This window comes from Embiotoca jacksoni, unplaced genomic scaffold, assembly GCF_022577435.1.
Source record: "Embiotoca jacksoni isolate LCO1_2020_lvr unplaced genomic scaffold, fEmbJac1.0.p SCAF_4, whole genome shotgun sequence".
Classification (NCBI taxonomy): Eukaryota; Metazoa; Chordata; class Actinopteri; family Embiotocidae; genus Embiotoca; species Embiotoca jacksoni.
In genome coordinates this window covers 9,024,127-9,040,081 of record NW_027185392.1, presented here as the reverse complement: position 1 = coordinate 9,040,081, position 15,955 = coordinate 9,024,127, and the positions used below count along the sequence as shown (strand labels likewise).

Here is a 15,955-nt window from a genome sequence, read left to right as displayed (position 1 = left end):
GCAGGATGGAGCCAACATGAAATGCCAGGTGGACATTTCTGCAGTTAAATGAAGAGCTGGCACAGACGATGGCATTTACAAAACACTGAGCCACCTGATACTTTTAATAAGAGGGTGCAGATTGCCTTTGATATTGCCTTTGATATACTCACCAAAACAAAATCAACAAATTAGCTAACACCACTTACTAAACAATAAATAGGTCTTTTTTTCTTCTTTTTTTTTAAAGAAATAGCGTATGGTCCAATAAAAACAGGAATTCGTTCTGTAGTCCTTGTTTTTTTTCAAATCACAAATGATAAATTGCTGCGGACACTTTCGGTGAAATTAATAAGTGTTATTTGCTGATAGTTCATATTTTATTCCATTTTCATACCCAGGCAACATATTTATCATTTTAAATATTAGTGATAAATCTATCAAGTAATTATTTCTTGTGATGATATTCACAAGTTCAGTCTGAAAGGTTTAATGTATTTGTGCATCTTTTTTTTTTTTTGCCTAAAGAAGAAAATAAGATCAAGGAGACTGTTGCATTTGAAGCTACTTACAAAAACTCAACTCTGGGACAAATATCTCCTCCTAGTAATTTTGTTTGACTCATACTGGAAGCATTTCAAATGACTTAAGACCGTTTTGCCGCCAAGCGTTCATTCATGAAAGCTTTCTATGTCTGTAGTGGAAAAGAACCAGTGCAATCCAATTAGCATATTTAAAGAGATAAAAAGAAACTGGGACTATGTGTAAGGACCTCTGGGATTTCGAGACAAGCTGACCCGATGTGACCTGGGTTGTGATGCGCAGGCGCTGTCCTTCGTGCTGAAACAGGCACACAAATCACAGCTCGTGGTCAGATGGAAGCTTTGAGGTTTTTGTTTTGTCTTAATGTATTCACAAAATGTTGCAACTAATGATTCTTCTTTTAATTATTGGTGTCATGTTTATTGTATAAAATGTCCAACAATAGTTAAAACTGCCCAAAACAAATTCTTTAAGTCTTCAAATTTCTTGTTTTATTTGACCAACAGTCGAAATAACAAAACAAATTCATCTTAAAGTATTATACAATTTCAAGTTTGAACCAGAAGATATTTGTGTTATTGACACCTAACATGATTATCACACTTATTCACTTACTCACCCAGCAATGTTTTAGGTTTAGTCTGCGTTACCATGTGGCCCTAAAATTTTCCACGGACAAATCTGTAAAAATGTTTTCATTTAACATGCTGTTGGTTTAAGGAGAACAGAATATTTTAAAGGCAACACACCACATTTAACAAGTATATCAATATAGTATATTTTGACAAACAATAAGTCCTTAGCTGTAGACAAAAATACTTTTGTGGCCTTGATTCAAACAACGTTAATTAAACCTTTTAGGTCGATCTGTATAATCGTCTTAATCAGATGTACTCTTCAAATCAGCCTGGATCTTTGACTGATCTTTTTTTTTTAGTCTCTCTATGGCTCTGCTCTCCTATTTTGACAAAGGGAACAAACAGTACATGTTCCAGTCGTCCTCGCTGAGCGTCTGCAGTGACTCATTCTGCTAGATCTCGTTAGATCACCTACAGTCTGTAATCAATGGAAAAACCAACTAGCTGCCAAATATCAGCAGGTTCTTAACTGCTTAACCCCATGTGTACCTCAATGAATGTCGTCTGCAGACACTGAGTTATTGCTTTTGGTTAACTAAGAGATATTTTATATCATTATATTTTTTTCTATTCATTTTTTGTGATATTAACAAACATGCAGAAGGCACATGGTGCAAATAATAGATTTAAGGTGAATATCAAAAGAAAAATGTGCAGCGTTGTTTGCCTAAAAACTAGGATGGCAAGTAGAAATGAATCTTCAATGACTGACTACGTGTCAACAATTGCTTGTACAGTGACCTTTCTTAATTATGTGTTCATAGATCAAAGTCTGGAAGCCTCTGCCCCATAAACCACTCCATTCATTCACTATGGAACCATGGCAGGGTGCTCTGATAGAATTACATTAGACAGTCTTAAGATGAGACACATCACCACTTTAGTCGTCTGCAGGCATGGGCTAACTATTTTTAATCCCACACAGTCAGGTGTTGGAAAAATTACTCAGGAGGCTTGGTTCAAAATCAAACACATCGGACATTTATTCTTGCAAGAAGGAGCAACTACATGCACCCTCAAAGAGAGGTATCCAGCATTGCTCCCCCCAGCAGTTCTCTAGCATGGCTCTCCAGCAGTCCTCCCCAACAGTCCTCGCCCCAGCCGGGCTCTACCCAGCCTGGTTTCCCCCAGCAGTCCTCTTTTTCAGGGCTTTCCTTAGGGCAGCTTTTATACAGTTGACAAACAGTTGAGTCACTCCCATTCCCTTTGTATCTGCTTTCGTATGGTAATACAGAGTTGGGTGTAGGTCACAAGGACACAGGGGAGTCGTCAATTAGATGCGGAAAGAATCACTTGAAAATAAGACAGAAAACAAAGGAAACTTTTCAGTCTTCTTGACAAGAGACTTTCCAGAGCAAATGCAAACAAGAGGAAGAGACAAATCCTTTTGTTCAATGGGGAGGTTATAAATGGACGTACAAGAAGGGATCAAGAAAGGAACCAGACAGGACAGAGCCAATCACGACCTGCAGCGTGTTGGTCAGGACAGAGATATCCAGACATCTCCAGCTGAGGAAACAACTAATCCAGATAGCAGCTCACCTTCAGATTCGAGTACCATCCATCCGCGACCATGACGTCTGTGGCCGAGACACTGACCTCCACCGCAACCTGCGACAGAGAGACTTTCCCCCGGAAACTCACGCGAGCGGCCCCCAGAGGAGCCTCGTCTCACTTTGTAGGGAACGCCATCATCATCCTGTCCTCGTTTGCCATCTCCACTTTAGCCATGAACTGTGGCAAGAGGATTCAGGAGTCCAGAAACAAACCCAACAGGGACTAGCAGCGATGGATGTTCTGTTTTCAGCTAACATTTGTTAAGCTGGGCAAGTCAAGCAAGAGTATATTTTTGTGATATGACGGCAGGTGGAACTCAGCCAGCTGCCTTTTTTTGTGTTCCTGTAGCAAAAGTCATGTGTGTTATGTCTCGTGTCAAGTGTGCTCGGTGTTTGACTGGAGAGTCAGAAGAGAACGAAGCCTTCAGGAGATGTGAGACAGCTCAACAACAGAAGAGTTTCTGTGATTTCTGGAAGACAAGCAGTCGGAAATAATCTCAAAATGCATCCATGCAGGCTAAAGGTGTTTTGTTGGATCTATACAGATTACAGTGTGGTATTTAAAGAAGGGAACAATAATATGCAGTAGTACCATCAAGCGTCATCCTCCTTTTACCTCATGCCTGTCGTCTCGACATGTAAGATGAAAAACTAAAGATAATAGAAGAGAAAAACCTAAATATGACTTTGTTTAAAACATAACTGAACTAGGTTGACCTTTATTACTTTTACTAAATTTGAATCATTTTTTCATCATTTTCTATCTTGCCTGGTTTTCAAGTGATAAAGTGTGTGTTACTTTTTTATAAATTAGGCTGTTGTTCAATTAAAATATGCACAAACTCACATCTAAATTGTATAAGTGTATGGTTTTCACCAATGTTTAGTCTCAGAAACATCCCTCCTTAGTCTACCAATGGTCTGCGTACATGGAGGGGCTCCACCTTCCTTGGTATCACGTATCAATGTGAGAGTACACAACCAAAAAAAAACTATGATAGATTTGGATTCAGTGCAAAAAAAAAGTAAGACACAAGTACTTTTCAGCATGGGGTAAATCCTGTGTGGCAATGTAATGGTTTATGGAGACCAATGCAGCTTCTCAAATCCCTGGTGAACTTTGATATATTGCCATTAGAGGGCAGTGTTGGCATTAAATATCACAGCACTATCCAAAAAGGCTTTTTTTTTTTTTTAAATCTTCTTTCGCATTGCATAGATTTTAAAACGAGGGCTCATGGGAAAGCAAAACACGAGTTTTAAAGATTATTTTTATGCGTAAAAAAAACCCAGATACACACTGGACAAATACGACAGATTATGATTCAAGTTTGCATCGGTGATACAAAATCATGTCTGTGATGTTTCAGTGAAGTCCGTCCACACCTGTGCCAGAAACAAGACCATTTGGCTGTACATGAAAATCCCACAACGAGCTCACGGTCTCCAGTGTGGATGTGCATGTCCTCTAACAGAGTCAGAGTGTGTCGAGGCTCCTCAGCCTGCGCTCACTGAAGAAGCGGTGTGTCTGGTGGGTCGGGTTTTGGTCGTTACCTCCAGCTGATGCACTGAAGTAGGACAGCATGGACCTGTTGTTCTGCCGCTGCGCTGCCTTCTCCCCACACTCTTCATCATCATCATCCCTGAGGACAGATTCAACAAAAGAAGACCTGATTGTACTCTGTCGTTAGCACTCATCTCCTCAGGTCAAACAATTTTCACAGATGATTGATGTGACTTGGAAATCAAAGGAAATGTGTTTTTTACACACCAACAAATGTAAGAACTCTCATAAAAGAAACACAACAAAGCCTTTTTTAGATGCAACCTGGTAACTTTTTTTTTCTTCTGTCAACTCTCGAGAGCTGGAAATCATTTTTAATGCGTTGAGAAAATTCTTATCAGCCAAGTACCTTGTGCAGCACAGATGGAAATGATCTGGGAGCAAATTACCAAGGGCAGAAAGTGCGGGGAAAAAAATGTAACACTAGATTTAAAAGTCATTCGTCTTTAACAACTTATGTGGTTTTTTTTTTTAAATAATTGTCTGGAAAAAAATATATACCCAAGTTCAATTAGTAGCTTAATAACTAGCTGTAAAACCAAAATGAACAACTTTGTGATCTACAGAGGACGGACACTTAGAAGGACTTTGAAATACAATGAGTCTTCCTGTTCACAGCAGCAGGCAGTGTGGTCTGAAAAACCTCCAAAAATAGTGAATAACAGCCCTATAACAAATCAGTAGACACTGATGCTATTGAACCAATTTGATGCAACATAAATTAAGCACAACAAGATTTCACCCATTTTAGTCATAGCAGTGCGAGGCGGCGTCTCAATTTTAAACATTTGGAGATAAAACTTTTCTGCCTCTGGACAGGTGATGAGTTTGTTTAATCTCCATGATACTAACGGCTCTCTGCACACAATGCACTGAAAAGACAATATGTCACTATTACCGTCAAATAGTTATTTTATATAAATTATATTTCTTATTGCGTAACAGACAAAAAACAATCTTACAAAATGATTCACTCTGACATATTGAAACGATGGCCCTTATACAAAGGCCACATACTTTCAGAACAATTTGAAAACAGATTCAGTATCTGTGAGGCAACACAATTTTACTTTTAGTAAACTATTTAGAAAAATTATTAATTCTGAATGGTTAAATGGTAAAACATGGAAATCATCCTAAAGGGCTACACTTGATACCAAACATGCTGCTGCAGCATGAAGGGAAAAATCCTACAGTCTTGTAGGAAATGAGTTAAAATCATTATTACTCAGGCGAGTTATTTAAACTACACTTGTTTTTGTTTTTTTTATAGATTCTGAAAAGCCAACCATTAAAGTGGTTTAATCCATAAATCAAGCTCTGCTTTTATACATCACAGGATTTATAAATCAACTCTGAAGGCTCTTTACCAGTGGACAGTCACTGCCTTGCTGTCCATCAGGGTTTGTGCTGTGCTCCAGCTGAATCGAACAAATTGAGGGTACCCAAACACAGGGTCGAGGCAATTCAGCAGCCACGCTTTAGTCTTGGGGTCTGAAAACACAGGAAAGATTCAGAATTTCTACATGTATTGATAGTTGTTTAACCAATTTAGCTGTTTTAATCATTTAGATGCTCCAGTATATTCAAAGATGTCATTGTCATTATAACACGTGGATTGTTTGTTACCATTTGGGTATCCTGAGCCGTAATCGGTGTCCACCTCTCCCAGGTCCTCCGCAAAGTTCCAGCCTTTCACAATTCGATCCCTGGCAACCTGAAAAACAGCAGATAGCATGTCAGAGAACTTTTTGTTTAAGAGTTAAAATGTAAAAAAAAATTGGGTTTTCAGCAGAACTCGATAATCCTGAAGAGATGCCACGGAAGTAAAAAGGAAATCCACAGAGGCAGGCAGTCATGACATCACACAAGTTACACCACAGAAAACCAGATTCAGATCCCAACTTCTGTTGAAAAATAGACAAAAAACGTACCTAAAACTACTTTACTGTCTTTACAAGAAAAGAAAATAATATTGCATATTGTGTTCAAATGCTCTTGCATTACCAGAAAGCAACGACAAACACAGACTATTCACCATCCCTCATAAAGTTCAATCGAGGTTTAAGGTAACCTAACGGCCTTCTGGAGGAAGTATGGGGACAACAACCTAATAATGAGAAACGTTAAAGGAATGAGAAAAAGACTGTGATCCAGTTCACTGACCTTTGCACAGATACTGGCTGCGCTGACGATGGGGAAGAGGGAGTCAGCTTTTGGCCTCACAGACACCTCAATACCCGGGAACAGCTGGGAGAGTTTCCTCTCATACTTCTCTGCTGGACCGACTGTGTCCACAAAAACCTGCAGATAACACCGGAGGGGGAAGAAGGGAGACCGAGGCAGGACATACAGAGCAGAGACAAAAGGAGGATGAGGGACAAGTGAGAAAAGAAGAAGAATGGGTCATTGCAAAGCTGAAGGCTTGAATGAAAAACATTGACTCCGATGTGAACTAGAGATTCAAATGTTTATTGAGAACAACATAAATACGAGATCTGACAGGAAAAAAAAACTGCTGACTCGGACGGGGGATATCGTCGGGTGGTGGAAAGAGCACTGAGGAACTCCTAAAACCAAACCAGCATGCCCCCTGGAGAGGAGACAGGGTCTAAAGACTTGAGAGGGGGGGGGGCACACTCACATCCCTGGCGAAGTTCTCCAAGGTAGTCTAAAAGCTCCTCGGTGGGCAAGGGGGTGGATGAGATCCGTCCTGAGAGGAGATTGACAGGCGGATCGGTGCGGCCGCAGCAGCAAAACAGGCGCTGCACCGGACCGTGTTGGTGAAAAGGGAGTTGAGCCGAAAGGCGAAGCGTTCCATTTACCGGTCGATCTACGTTCCGACCTTCACCTATGGTCACGAGCTCTGGGTCGTGACTGAAAGAAGGAGATCGCGGCTACATGCGGCTGAAATGAGTTTCCTCCGTAGGGTGGCCGGGCTCAGCCTTCGAGATAGGGTAAGGAGCTCGGACATCAGGAGGGAACTCGGAGTAGAGGCGCTACTCCTTTGCATCGAAAGGAGTCAGCTGAGGTGGTTCGGGCATCTGATCAGGATCCTCCTAGGCGCCTCCCACTGGAGGTTTTCCGGGCACGCCCAAACTGGCAGGAGACCCCTGGGAAGCTCCAGAACACACTGGAGGGATTATATCTCCCAGCTGGCCTGGGAATGCCTCGGAATCCCCCGGGAAGAGCTGGAAAATGTTGTGGGGGAGAGGGAAGTCTGGGCCAACTTGCTTGGCCTGCTGCCACCGCGACCCGATCCCGGATAAGCGGAAGAAAATGGATGGATATTCATGTGAAGGACTTGTTTACTTACCTCTTTCAGCTGTACTCCACTGTCCAAGGCATACTGTATCAGACCAATCGCTGTATCATGTGAGAGGGCATTCAGGTTGTATTTTGTCCTTGAAGCAGAATGTGAGATTAAGTTAGAGTGTGTGTGTGAATTAAAGTAACAAACCTCCACAAGCTTGACGCGGTATGTGCCAGTTACCTCTGCAACATGCTGGTAGAGATGGTGTTGGGTGAGAGAATCTGCACGGCCCAGCCTACAGAGCTTTTGGCTTCATCCAGTTTTTGGAAAAGATTCTCTCTCTCTGGCTCTGAGAGGGTCTTCGAGTCTTACAAGGGAGTGACGAATTAGTGAGGAAATTAATTTACCACTGCAGAAAGAGGGTGTACGGCATATTATGATAATTTATTTGCAGAGGGTATTTTTAAATTGGAAAATTTCATGTGGTGTTTTTTTTTCCAGAAACATAGCAGTGAGCATCGTGCTGAGAGACTGCAGAGATGTAGACTGACTGTATTACCTGCCACTTTTAAGTCTTTCAGCTCCTTCTTTTTGGAAACTGGACAGAAACATATCCCATACACCATGGGCCCTGCATCACAGACAACATGAACACTGTTTTTATTTATATTTATAACCACATGGCACATTTAATAGCAGTGCTGTAAAAGTAATAAGGCTTTGTTGCAACACTTTAGAAATATCTGTACTTTACTTTTTATATTTCCGTAAACTTTCAATTTTACTCCACCACAATCTCCCTAAGCATCTTAGTTATTAAAACAAAATAAAAATCGGCAGAGATTTGATAGGTGAATAGATGAATCAGCGGCCCTATAGTTACAAACTGTATCATTGGTAAATCACCTTCTGTGCAAACAAATGCTCTCAAAGCCCTGGTTTAGCTTCTATTTCCTTTCAAATCCAGGAATTACAGAAGGTAACGAGTACCGACCACATTATGATAACTACATAACATTAATCCTAATTTTCACTTGAAGCCCCAGTTCAACAGGTGATATATCGTTTAAAAAAAAAAAAAAAAAAAAAAAAAAAAATCTGACAGCTTGCTTCTTTAATGACAGCATATGTACATTTTATGAGAAAATTACCTGTGATCTTTTAAGTATCAGATACCGAGGCAGAGCAATTTAAACGGCAGTGTGAGTGATATAATCGATAAAACAAAGAATAAAGCTCAGAGCTACTTTAAGACATCTTAACCAGACGAAGAAATGTTGTGTCAAGACAGGTTATAAAAAGCTTCTTATCCAGAATAAAAACCAACTTGCACACCCAGCACAGGCCCCCTGCCTGCCTCGTCGATGCCCAGGCAGCAGTCCTCCGTCCTGCAGACAGCAGGGATCGGAGACGCCAGTCGGCAACTGACGGAGTTGTCGGCTTCAAAGGAGTTGAGCTCCATGACCGCTGGCTGAAAGGACAACGACACACGTTGATATATGTTTAACGTCATGTTCACATCTTCTCGTCTTTATCACTACAACTCCTGAAAACCGAAAAACTCGAAACCGAAAAAGAATATGCAAGATGTTTTGAGCTTTAATTATTAGTTGAAGCGTTTCCGAGAAAACCGAAAAGTATTATACGTCATGATAAATCTGAATAAAGTTAATTGTGACCTGTTTAGACGGCAATTGGGTTCTTCTTAAGCGTGCTTCTGTCTGCGGTAGATTTGGCGCCCCTGTGTGACGTCATGTACTTCTTCCTGTTCTTCTTCTTCTTCTTCTTCTTCTTCGCTGGATTATGCAGCGCAGCGCCGCCACCTGCTGGGCTGGAGTCTGATGTTTGCTGGTTTACTGCAATGATGCACTATTTTCTATAAGATCATCATATGTTTCTATCATTTATGTTCTATGAGAACCACCCTAAAAGATTAACAACCTAAACAAAAACCTCCTGTTTTTGTCTTCAAGTGCAGCTTCCAGAATCAAAGGATTTTCTCCAACTACACATGAACATCCAATCCTTCAGTTAACATTTTTTTTTTTTTAACTCAAAATCATCTGGAGATTAAATTTTTTTTTTTGCAATAAACAGGAAGGGAATTGCATTCTGAAAAGTAACTACCGTTATCTAATAAACAGTGAAATAAAATTTTAAAAATTTGCTTTCAAATGTAGTGGAGTAGAATTATAAAATTGCATAAAATAAAAATACTCAAGAAGTAAAAAAAACAAGTAGCCTACTTCGAATTGGTACTACAGCACTTGAGTGTATTTATTTTCATTCGCCCACTGGAAATACAATGTAAAAATAGCCCCGCATTCAAAATATTACTCAAGTAAAACTATTCAAATTCTGTCAGTAAAATGTGTTAGATTTGGCCAAACTTATCTAAAAAGTCACATAAATGGCAGATTGAGCTGTTTGCTGGCTTCAGGGCATAACATAGACGACAATGTTTGATTGGTCTAACACAAATGTATTTAGGAATATTTATGTAAAGTCTTACAAGAAAAGTACTCCTACATGCCCGACTCAGACTCGTATCGTTTGAGTTATTTAATTCATTATGCTTTGATTTGTTTGTAATCACATTATTATACAACGAATAGTAATACACAATTAATAAGGGGACCGACTGTGGCTGTTGGTAATCCAGGCCGAAAAATGGATGAAAAAAAAGAAAACTAGAAATTAACTTTGCTGTGATACACATTGTGTCTTTCAACTGTTTTTGTATCTTTGTTGATTTTTTCCACCTGAAATTCTTGAAAACTTTAAAATTCTATTTAAATTCCCCCATGACACATACACTTGCCATTCTTCCATAGTTTTTGAGCAATTCAATGTTGTTTTTCAGTTTTTACAAAGGCCACAATGCAGGTTAAAAGCTGGGGCTACGGTTGAATCAGCTGTTTGTTTCTTCTCTCTCTTCACATCATCTCTTTTTTACTTGTTCACAACATGATCTTATCAGTGCTTGTGTATCCTCTGAAGAGTTGGATTCGTTCAAGTTCCCTGAGAAGCCACATGTTCTTTCTTTGAAAATATATTATTTTCCCCCAGTTTGGGTTGCTTACTTTTTCTCTCCAAAATAATTTCAGCTCTCTCCTCTCGTTATGGATATTATCACCTTTAATTTTACTACATTTATCATCTTTGTTTGCCTCGCTTTAAACACAATGCCAGTAATGAACCTGACATTGGGATTTGGGATGCGGTTTGAAAGGGTTTAAACTGCAGCTGAACGTGGAGGCAGGGAGGGAGCCTCAGGTGGAGAGAAGAGTGCAGAGTGAAAGGAAAGCCATGTACAAAAGTCCAAGTGTACACTGGTTACTGAGCTGAAATTGGCCTTGCCTCTGGCTCTTTACACCCACCCCTTCTCTCTCTTTCTGTCCCTCTCGCTCACTGAATGGCTCTCTTTGTCTTTCTTAGTAACACGCAGTCCCCAGCCGATTAAATGTGGGGAATTAGTAGTCAATTTTAGCCTACCACACACACAAACACACTAAACAGCTTAGGTTGGTGGGGCTCTGATTGTGTTGTTATTACAGTTCACACGTCAGCAGCATGGTTTTAATTTATTTTTTTCACCCTTCCACTTGCTAACTGCTGCGTGTGTTATTTCTGAACCGTCATTGCTGCATTAAAAGAGTCTCACACAGGATTTCTTTTTTTTTTTTTTTTTATAAATAAATTGATTTAATAGATGACAACAATAATATTCCAACATTGCTTTTCTTGTAAGGAAGCAAAATACTCATGTGAATGTATAGCAAACACTTTACAAAACTATCCAGAATTATACAAAATGGAAGAAGCAAAGGTGTGGCACACAATGCATTATTACTTACATAAAAATAATAACTACATGGTAAAAGGGTCAGTATAAAATGATAAAGTATGTGTCATGTAATAAAGGTGAAGCTGTGGTAATGACCATTATTCACATTTGATGAAGAGCAAGAGGGCTGTCTGGGCGCAACATAAAAAGAAATACATGGTTTTGGCCTACATGTGGTGCAGAATGGGCGTACATGTGATTCTAATCCTTAAGTAGGACCCAAAGCTGGCCAATTATCTCGAGAGATTTGGTTGAGACTTTGCACTTATAGATTTTAACTCAATTATTGGGTGAATCAAAGGTGAATCAGAAAACTGTGAGGTACTTCAAAAGCAAAAAAAAAAAAAAAGACTACTATAGTGTAGGTTTTACTGTTCTGAAATTCACTTTAGTTGATCAAATATCCATGGTCGTATTTCACTTTTACAATTGGCACAAAACAAATAGAGTTGAGGTAAGTCTCCAAGACTGAGCGACAAGTCGAAATGCATCTTTTAAAAGCTCTCTTTCCCTCTCGTTTTCCTATTTTTCCCCTTAAATGCTTAATTGTTTAGTTCAGAGAAGTCAGTGTAAAGGAAAGAACAGCGGTACAGACTGTGCTATCTACAGAGAATAAAACAAAAGTTGCAACTATCCTTTTTCTGGCCATGAAAAAACAACCCCAGGAAACATCTCAATAAAACAAAACTTGCTTTTTCCCAAAGCAGTGGTGCAGATGGGTTCGTGTAATATCAAACCAGTCACAATAAAGTTACACCCTAGGATATCAACAATGACAATAAACTTACTACTCATATAAAATAACACAAAAACATCCTTTAGTTTGGTTAATAACATCTGATTACGTCAGTCTAAACCCATCAATTCTGGGTCAAATCAGAGTCACTCATCAATCCAACATTTAGCCCACTCCCAATGTCTCTCTCACTCATCTACCTCTTGTATACACACTTGCTGTACATCCCCACTCATGACTTTTTGATGGCACACGTTTGTTAAGGTTTTCATATTTTTGATTGGCTGTTGAATCACACGTTATACTGTGAGTCTGTGGCTGTTTTATAACTGTGTGAAGCCCCGTGGATGCATCTTGCATTATATTGGCTAAAAAAGTAAAAACCTCTAATATAACGTCAATATGGCACGGGCAGACACATATACACAATCACACACTTGCATATTTGCACACACACAGACACACAGACCCACTCACAAACTTCCCATATTTCCCTCTGCTCAGCTGGGCTCCCTCAAGGTCTTGTGAGTGTGGTGTAAACAGGCTGCTCCCAGTGTGTGGGGCTGTGAGAGGGGGCCACGCTGGAGGGGTCTCCTATGGTAGTGTACAGAGGCCTCTGTGTAGGGCCCATGTAGGAAAAGGCTGAGTACAGCCCCGGGGCCTGGCTAGAGTGGGCATAGTACGCCCCGGGGGCCTGGTGCTCTCCGTACTCAAACTGAGCCCTGGAGGCCAGCGAGGGAAAAGCAGAGCCATAGTGAGGGAGGCTGAGGGGGGTGTAGGTGACATGGGTGCCTGAGGAGGGAGAGGATGAGGCCTCGGCGTAGTGGCTAGCGGACGCAGACTCACTCTTGATCTGAGCCTTGGAAGGGTCGGAGGAAGACGGAGAGGCCTGAGGCTGCTGCTGCTGTTTGGAGAGCCAGGCGGAGTGCCCACTAGCAGCAGCCAGGGCATAGGCATAGGACGAGGCTGAGGATCCAGCTGCAGGGGCCCCGGTTCCACTCTGAGGGTGGCCGTTTGGAGGGAGGTACTGGTCAAACTCGTTCACGTCAAACGGCTCAATGTTGGCCATCACCTCGTGGCTGATCTCGCCGATGTCCATGGTGCCAAAGTCGATGTGGGGTTTAGCGCTTGATGACGAAGGACCTCCGGATGTCCCTTCAGCTCCCACCCCAAGGGCTCCCCTGGACCCCCCTGATCCTCCAGCCGCTCCTGCTCCCCCCTCCCTCTTGGCATCTGACAGTTTCCCAGACTGGAGCTCAGTCTTTGGGGTGGTGGGGGGCGTGGGTGGGCTGTGACCCTGACCTAGAAAAGAAGGAGGAAGGACAACATAGTCAGGTGAACTCTGACAGAACGCACAACAAGGTTTTGTTTTTTTGTCTCCTGTCTGACTTTCTTTTGACTGATGTTTAGGAATAGTAGCTTAAATTTCTTCGTTTTATACCTTGCCATTTTTCTTGACTAAATATCTCTTGAATCGTGAAAGTACTAATTTTGATAATGTGTCCAGACTCAGAACCCGTGAGCCACCTACCAGCAGGATGGTGGTGATGATGGTGGTGGTGGTGCAGATCACCCAGTGGAGACCCAGCCCCACCGTTGTGCTCCAGATGCAGGGTCTTGTAGTGTGACTGGGAATGGCTGGCCTCCCCTTCCCCCTGACTATCAGACTCACTAGCAGCCGCCAGTTTACCGTTTTTGCGTCTCCGGGGCTGGTACTTGTACTCCGGGTAGTCCTTCTTGTGCTGCTTCCTCAGCCTCTCTGCCTCCTCGATGAATGGCCTCTTGTCGTTCTCGTTTAGCAGCCTGGGGGAGAAAAAACAAGGATTGATTTAGTCTTGTAGACCTTCTGAGTTAATTTTTAAATCATTTACTGAGACTATGTGTGGAAATATAATTTGATCAATGCCGTGCACAATGAATAAACACTGGGATAATTCGCCATCTGTCTGGTTTAAATAAGTGTGAACATTTTCCAAAGAACACACCAAAAACTATTTTTGTTTAGGTGTTTTCCTTGGTAACAATTACCTATTTGAGCTATTAATTTGTCAATTTTCACATTTAAATTCAGTACCAACGTCCTGGCATATCCTTTACGCATGAACACAGGAAACGTGTCACTGTAGGCCACACTGTTCTTTTCTGCGACAAAGTTTTAAACAAACCTCCACAGTTTTCCTAGGGTCTTGCTGAGCTCCGCGTTGTGCAGGTGGGGATACTGGTCGGCCAGCTTCCTCCTGGCCGCTTGCGCCCACACCATGAAGGCGTTCATGGGCCTTTTGACGTGGGGTTTAGTTTTGTTTCCGTTGTTTACGCGCACCGGCATAGGCACGAGTGTCCAGTCATATCCGTCCAGCACCTGACTGACCGCCTCCCTGATGCCGATCGGAAAGCGATCGTCCTCTTCCTCTGATTTGGCATTGGGTCTGCCTCCATCATCCCCGCTGCCGTCCGCCACACACAGCGCGGTCAGCTGCTGCGGCGGCCCGGTCAGAGGTGAGTCCTGGCCGGGCTGCGCTCCGGGTCGAGTCGGTGACAGTGAGTGACCATCGTCGGACCCTCCGGGACTCAGCTCCGACTCGGACAGGCTGTGCTCCTCACCGGACATTTTTTTTTTTTTTTTTACAATTTCACCTAATGACAAGACAACCCTCTGATGCAAAAATGTTTTTAGCGAGAGTCCAAAGTCCAAACTATTAAGCTTAACAAATGGTTTTAAATGAAGTCTGGAGTGTCCAACGATCCCAGTTATTGTTGACTTTCCTCAGGCAAAGCCATACTGCTGCGTAAAAGTGTCCAAATCCTTTCCACCGTCGGCTAGAAATCCTTATCAGCGATAGCAGCTATATCTAAAAATCAAAGACACAACAGAAACAATTCAGAACTCCACAAATTAAGTTAAATATAATTTTAACTTGGCCAAATTTACCTCAAGCTAAACTGGTAAAGAGATTTGGAGATCTCTGGCCAATAATAGGCTAATTCTATTTGGACGAAATAACCGCATCCAGAAAAACAATATCCCACGATAAAAATATATAAATTAAGACCGAAACTATTTCAATAAGAATGATAAGAATACAACTAACACGTAAATATTGATATGAAATGTCCCCTCTTATGTTAGACATTTTTTTTTTTAAATTACATAACTTACCAATTTAGATGTCCAGTGGTTCAGCATGGGAGTGTGTGTGGCTGACTGTAGAGCCGATGAATGGCTGCTCTGTGTGGCAACACCGGAGCTTAAAGAGCGCCTTGTGAGAAGGACTGGGAGAAAAAAAAGTGATTGAAAGTGGAAAACATTTCTAGAGAGGCAGCATTCCAACACACATAGTCCCGCCCCATTCACAGGCACCACGCTGGTCTCCGATTGGTCCCCTAATTATCCCGCTTCTCTCTGATTGGACGGGACCGGGACCGTTAATGTTCGTCTGTCCATCACTGCAACATTTCCAGCAGAGGAGAGGTGAGATTTTACCTCGGAGTGGCTTAAATGACTCTACAGTGCGCCCATTTAGAGGCAGGAGAAGGCCAGCTTTGTGAGACGTGTTGACATGTTATATCAAACAAATAAACAATCATGAGGAGAGTTATTGCCACGTGTGGTTACATTCCTGAAAAGAAATCTCCCATGAATTGTAAAGTTCAGCTCCGATTTAACGAGATTCTGTGAGATACAGGAAATGTAATTCACAAATGTGACTCTTATAAAAACCCATCAAACAAACAGCAGCCCAGCAAATCTGATTCCATTTAAAACAAGGAAAGAAAAATAAAGCATTAACTGGTATTCATATTCAGTACGTAGGATAGATTTGGTTTAGTGATGTCACAGA

The 15,955-nt window shown here is 41.5% G+C and overlaps 2 protein-coding genes across 5 annotated transcripts; both read right to left on the bottom strand.

Annotated features, from left to right (window-relative positions):
* Window positions 1-1,090: 1,090 nt before the first annotated feature.
* On the bottom strand, window positions 1,091-9,293 carry rnaseh2a (ribonuclease H2, subunit A). 3 transcript variants are annotated; one of them, XR_011179161.1, is made up of 10 exons: window positions 9,213-9,293; window positions 8,869-9,004; window positions 8,093-8,164; window positions 7,774-7,900; window positions 7,597-7,684; window positions 6,447-6,584; window positions 5,910-5,997; window positions 5,651-5,774; window positions 2,703-4,359; window positions 1,091-2,452 (listed from the first exon to the last, which is right to left on the bottom strand). XR_011179161.1 is itself a non-coding variant. In XM_069168081.1 (9 exons), exons 2-9 carry the CDS (start codon window positions 8,993-8,995, stop codon window positions 4,194-4,196), a joined length of 930 nt encoding a protein of 309 aa, XP_069024182.1. In that variant the 5' UTR covers window positions 8,996-9,004; window positions 9,213-9,293; the 3' UTR covers window positions 1,091-4,193. The 3 variants fall into 3 exon arrangements, 2 of the variants coding, with proteins under 2 accessions (XP_069024182.1, XP_069024183.1); XM_069168081.1 differs by having other exon boundaries at window positions 1,091-4,359; XM_069168082.1 differs by lacking the exon at window positions 9,213-9,293 and having other exon boundaries at window positions 1,091-4,359; window positions 8,685-8,957.
* Window positions 9,294-9,810: 517 nt separating this feature from the next.
* On the bottom strand, window positions 9,811-15,389 carry LOC138209098 (transcription factor Sox-10-like). 2 transcript variants are annotated; one of them, XM_069167460.1, is made up of 4 exons: window positions 15,274-15,389; window positions 14,282-14,965; window positions 13,807-13,919; window positions 9,811-13,418 (listed from the first exon to the last, which is right to left on the bottom strand). In XM_069167460.1, the coding sequence occupies exons 2-4, from the start codon at window positions 14,722-14,724 to the stop codon at window positions 12,631-12,633; spliced, it is 1,344 nt and encodes a 447-aa protein (XP_069023561.1). In that variant the 5' UTR covers window positions 14,725-14,965; window positions 15,274-15,389; the 3' UTR covers window positions 9,811-12,630. The 2 variants fall into 2 exon arrangements, with proteins under 2 accessions (XP_069023561.1, XP_069023560.1); XM_069167459.1 differs by having other exon boundaries at window positions 9,812-13,418; window positions 13,648-13,919.
* Window positions 15,390-15,955: the final 566 nt, after the last annotated feature.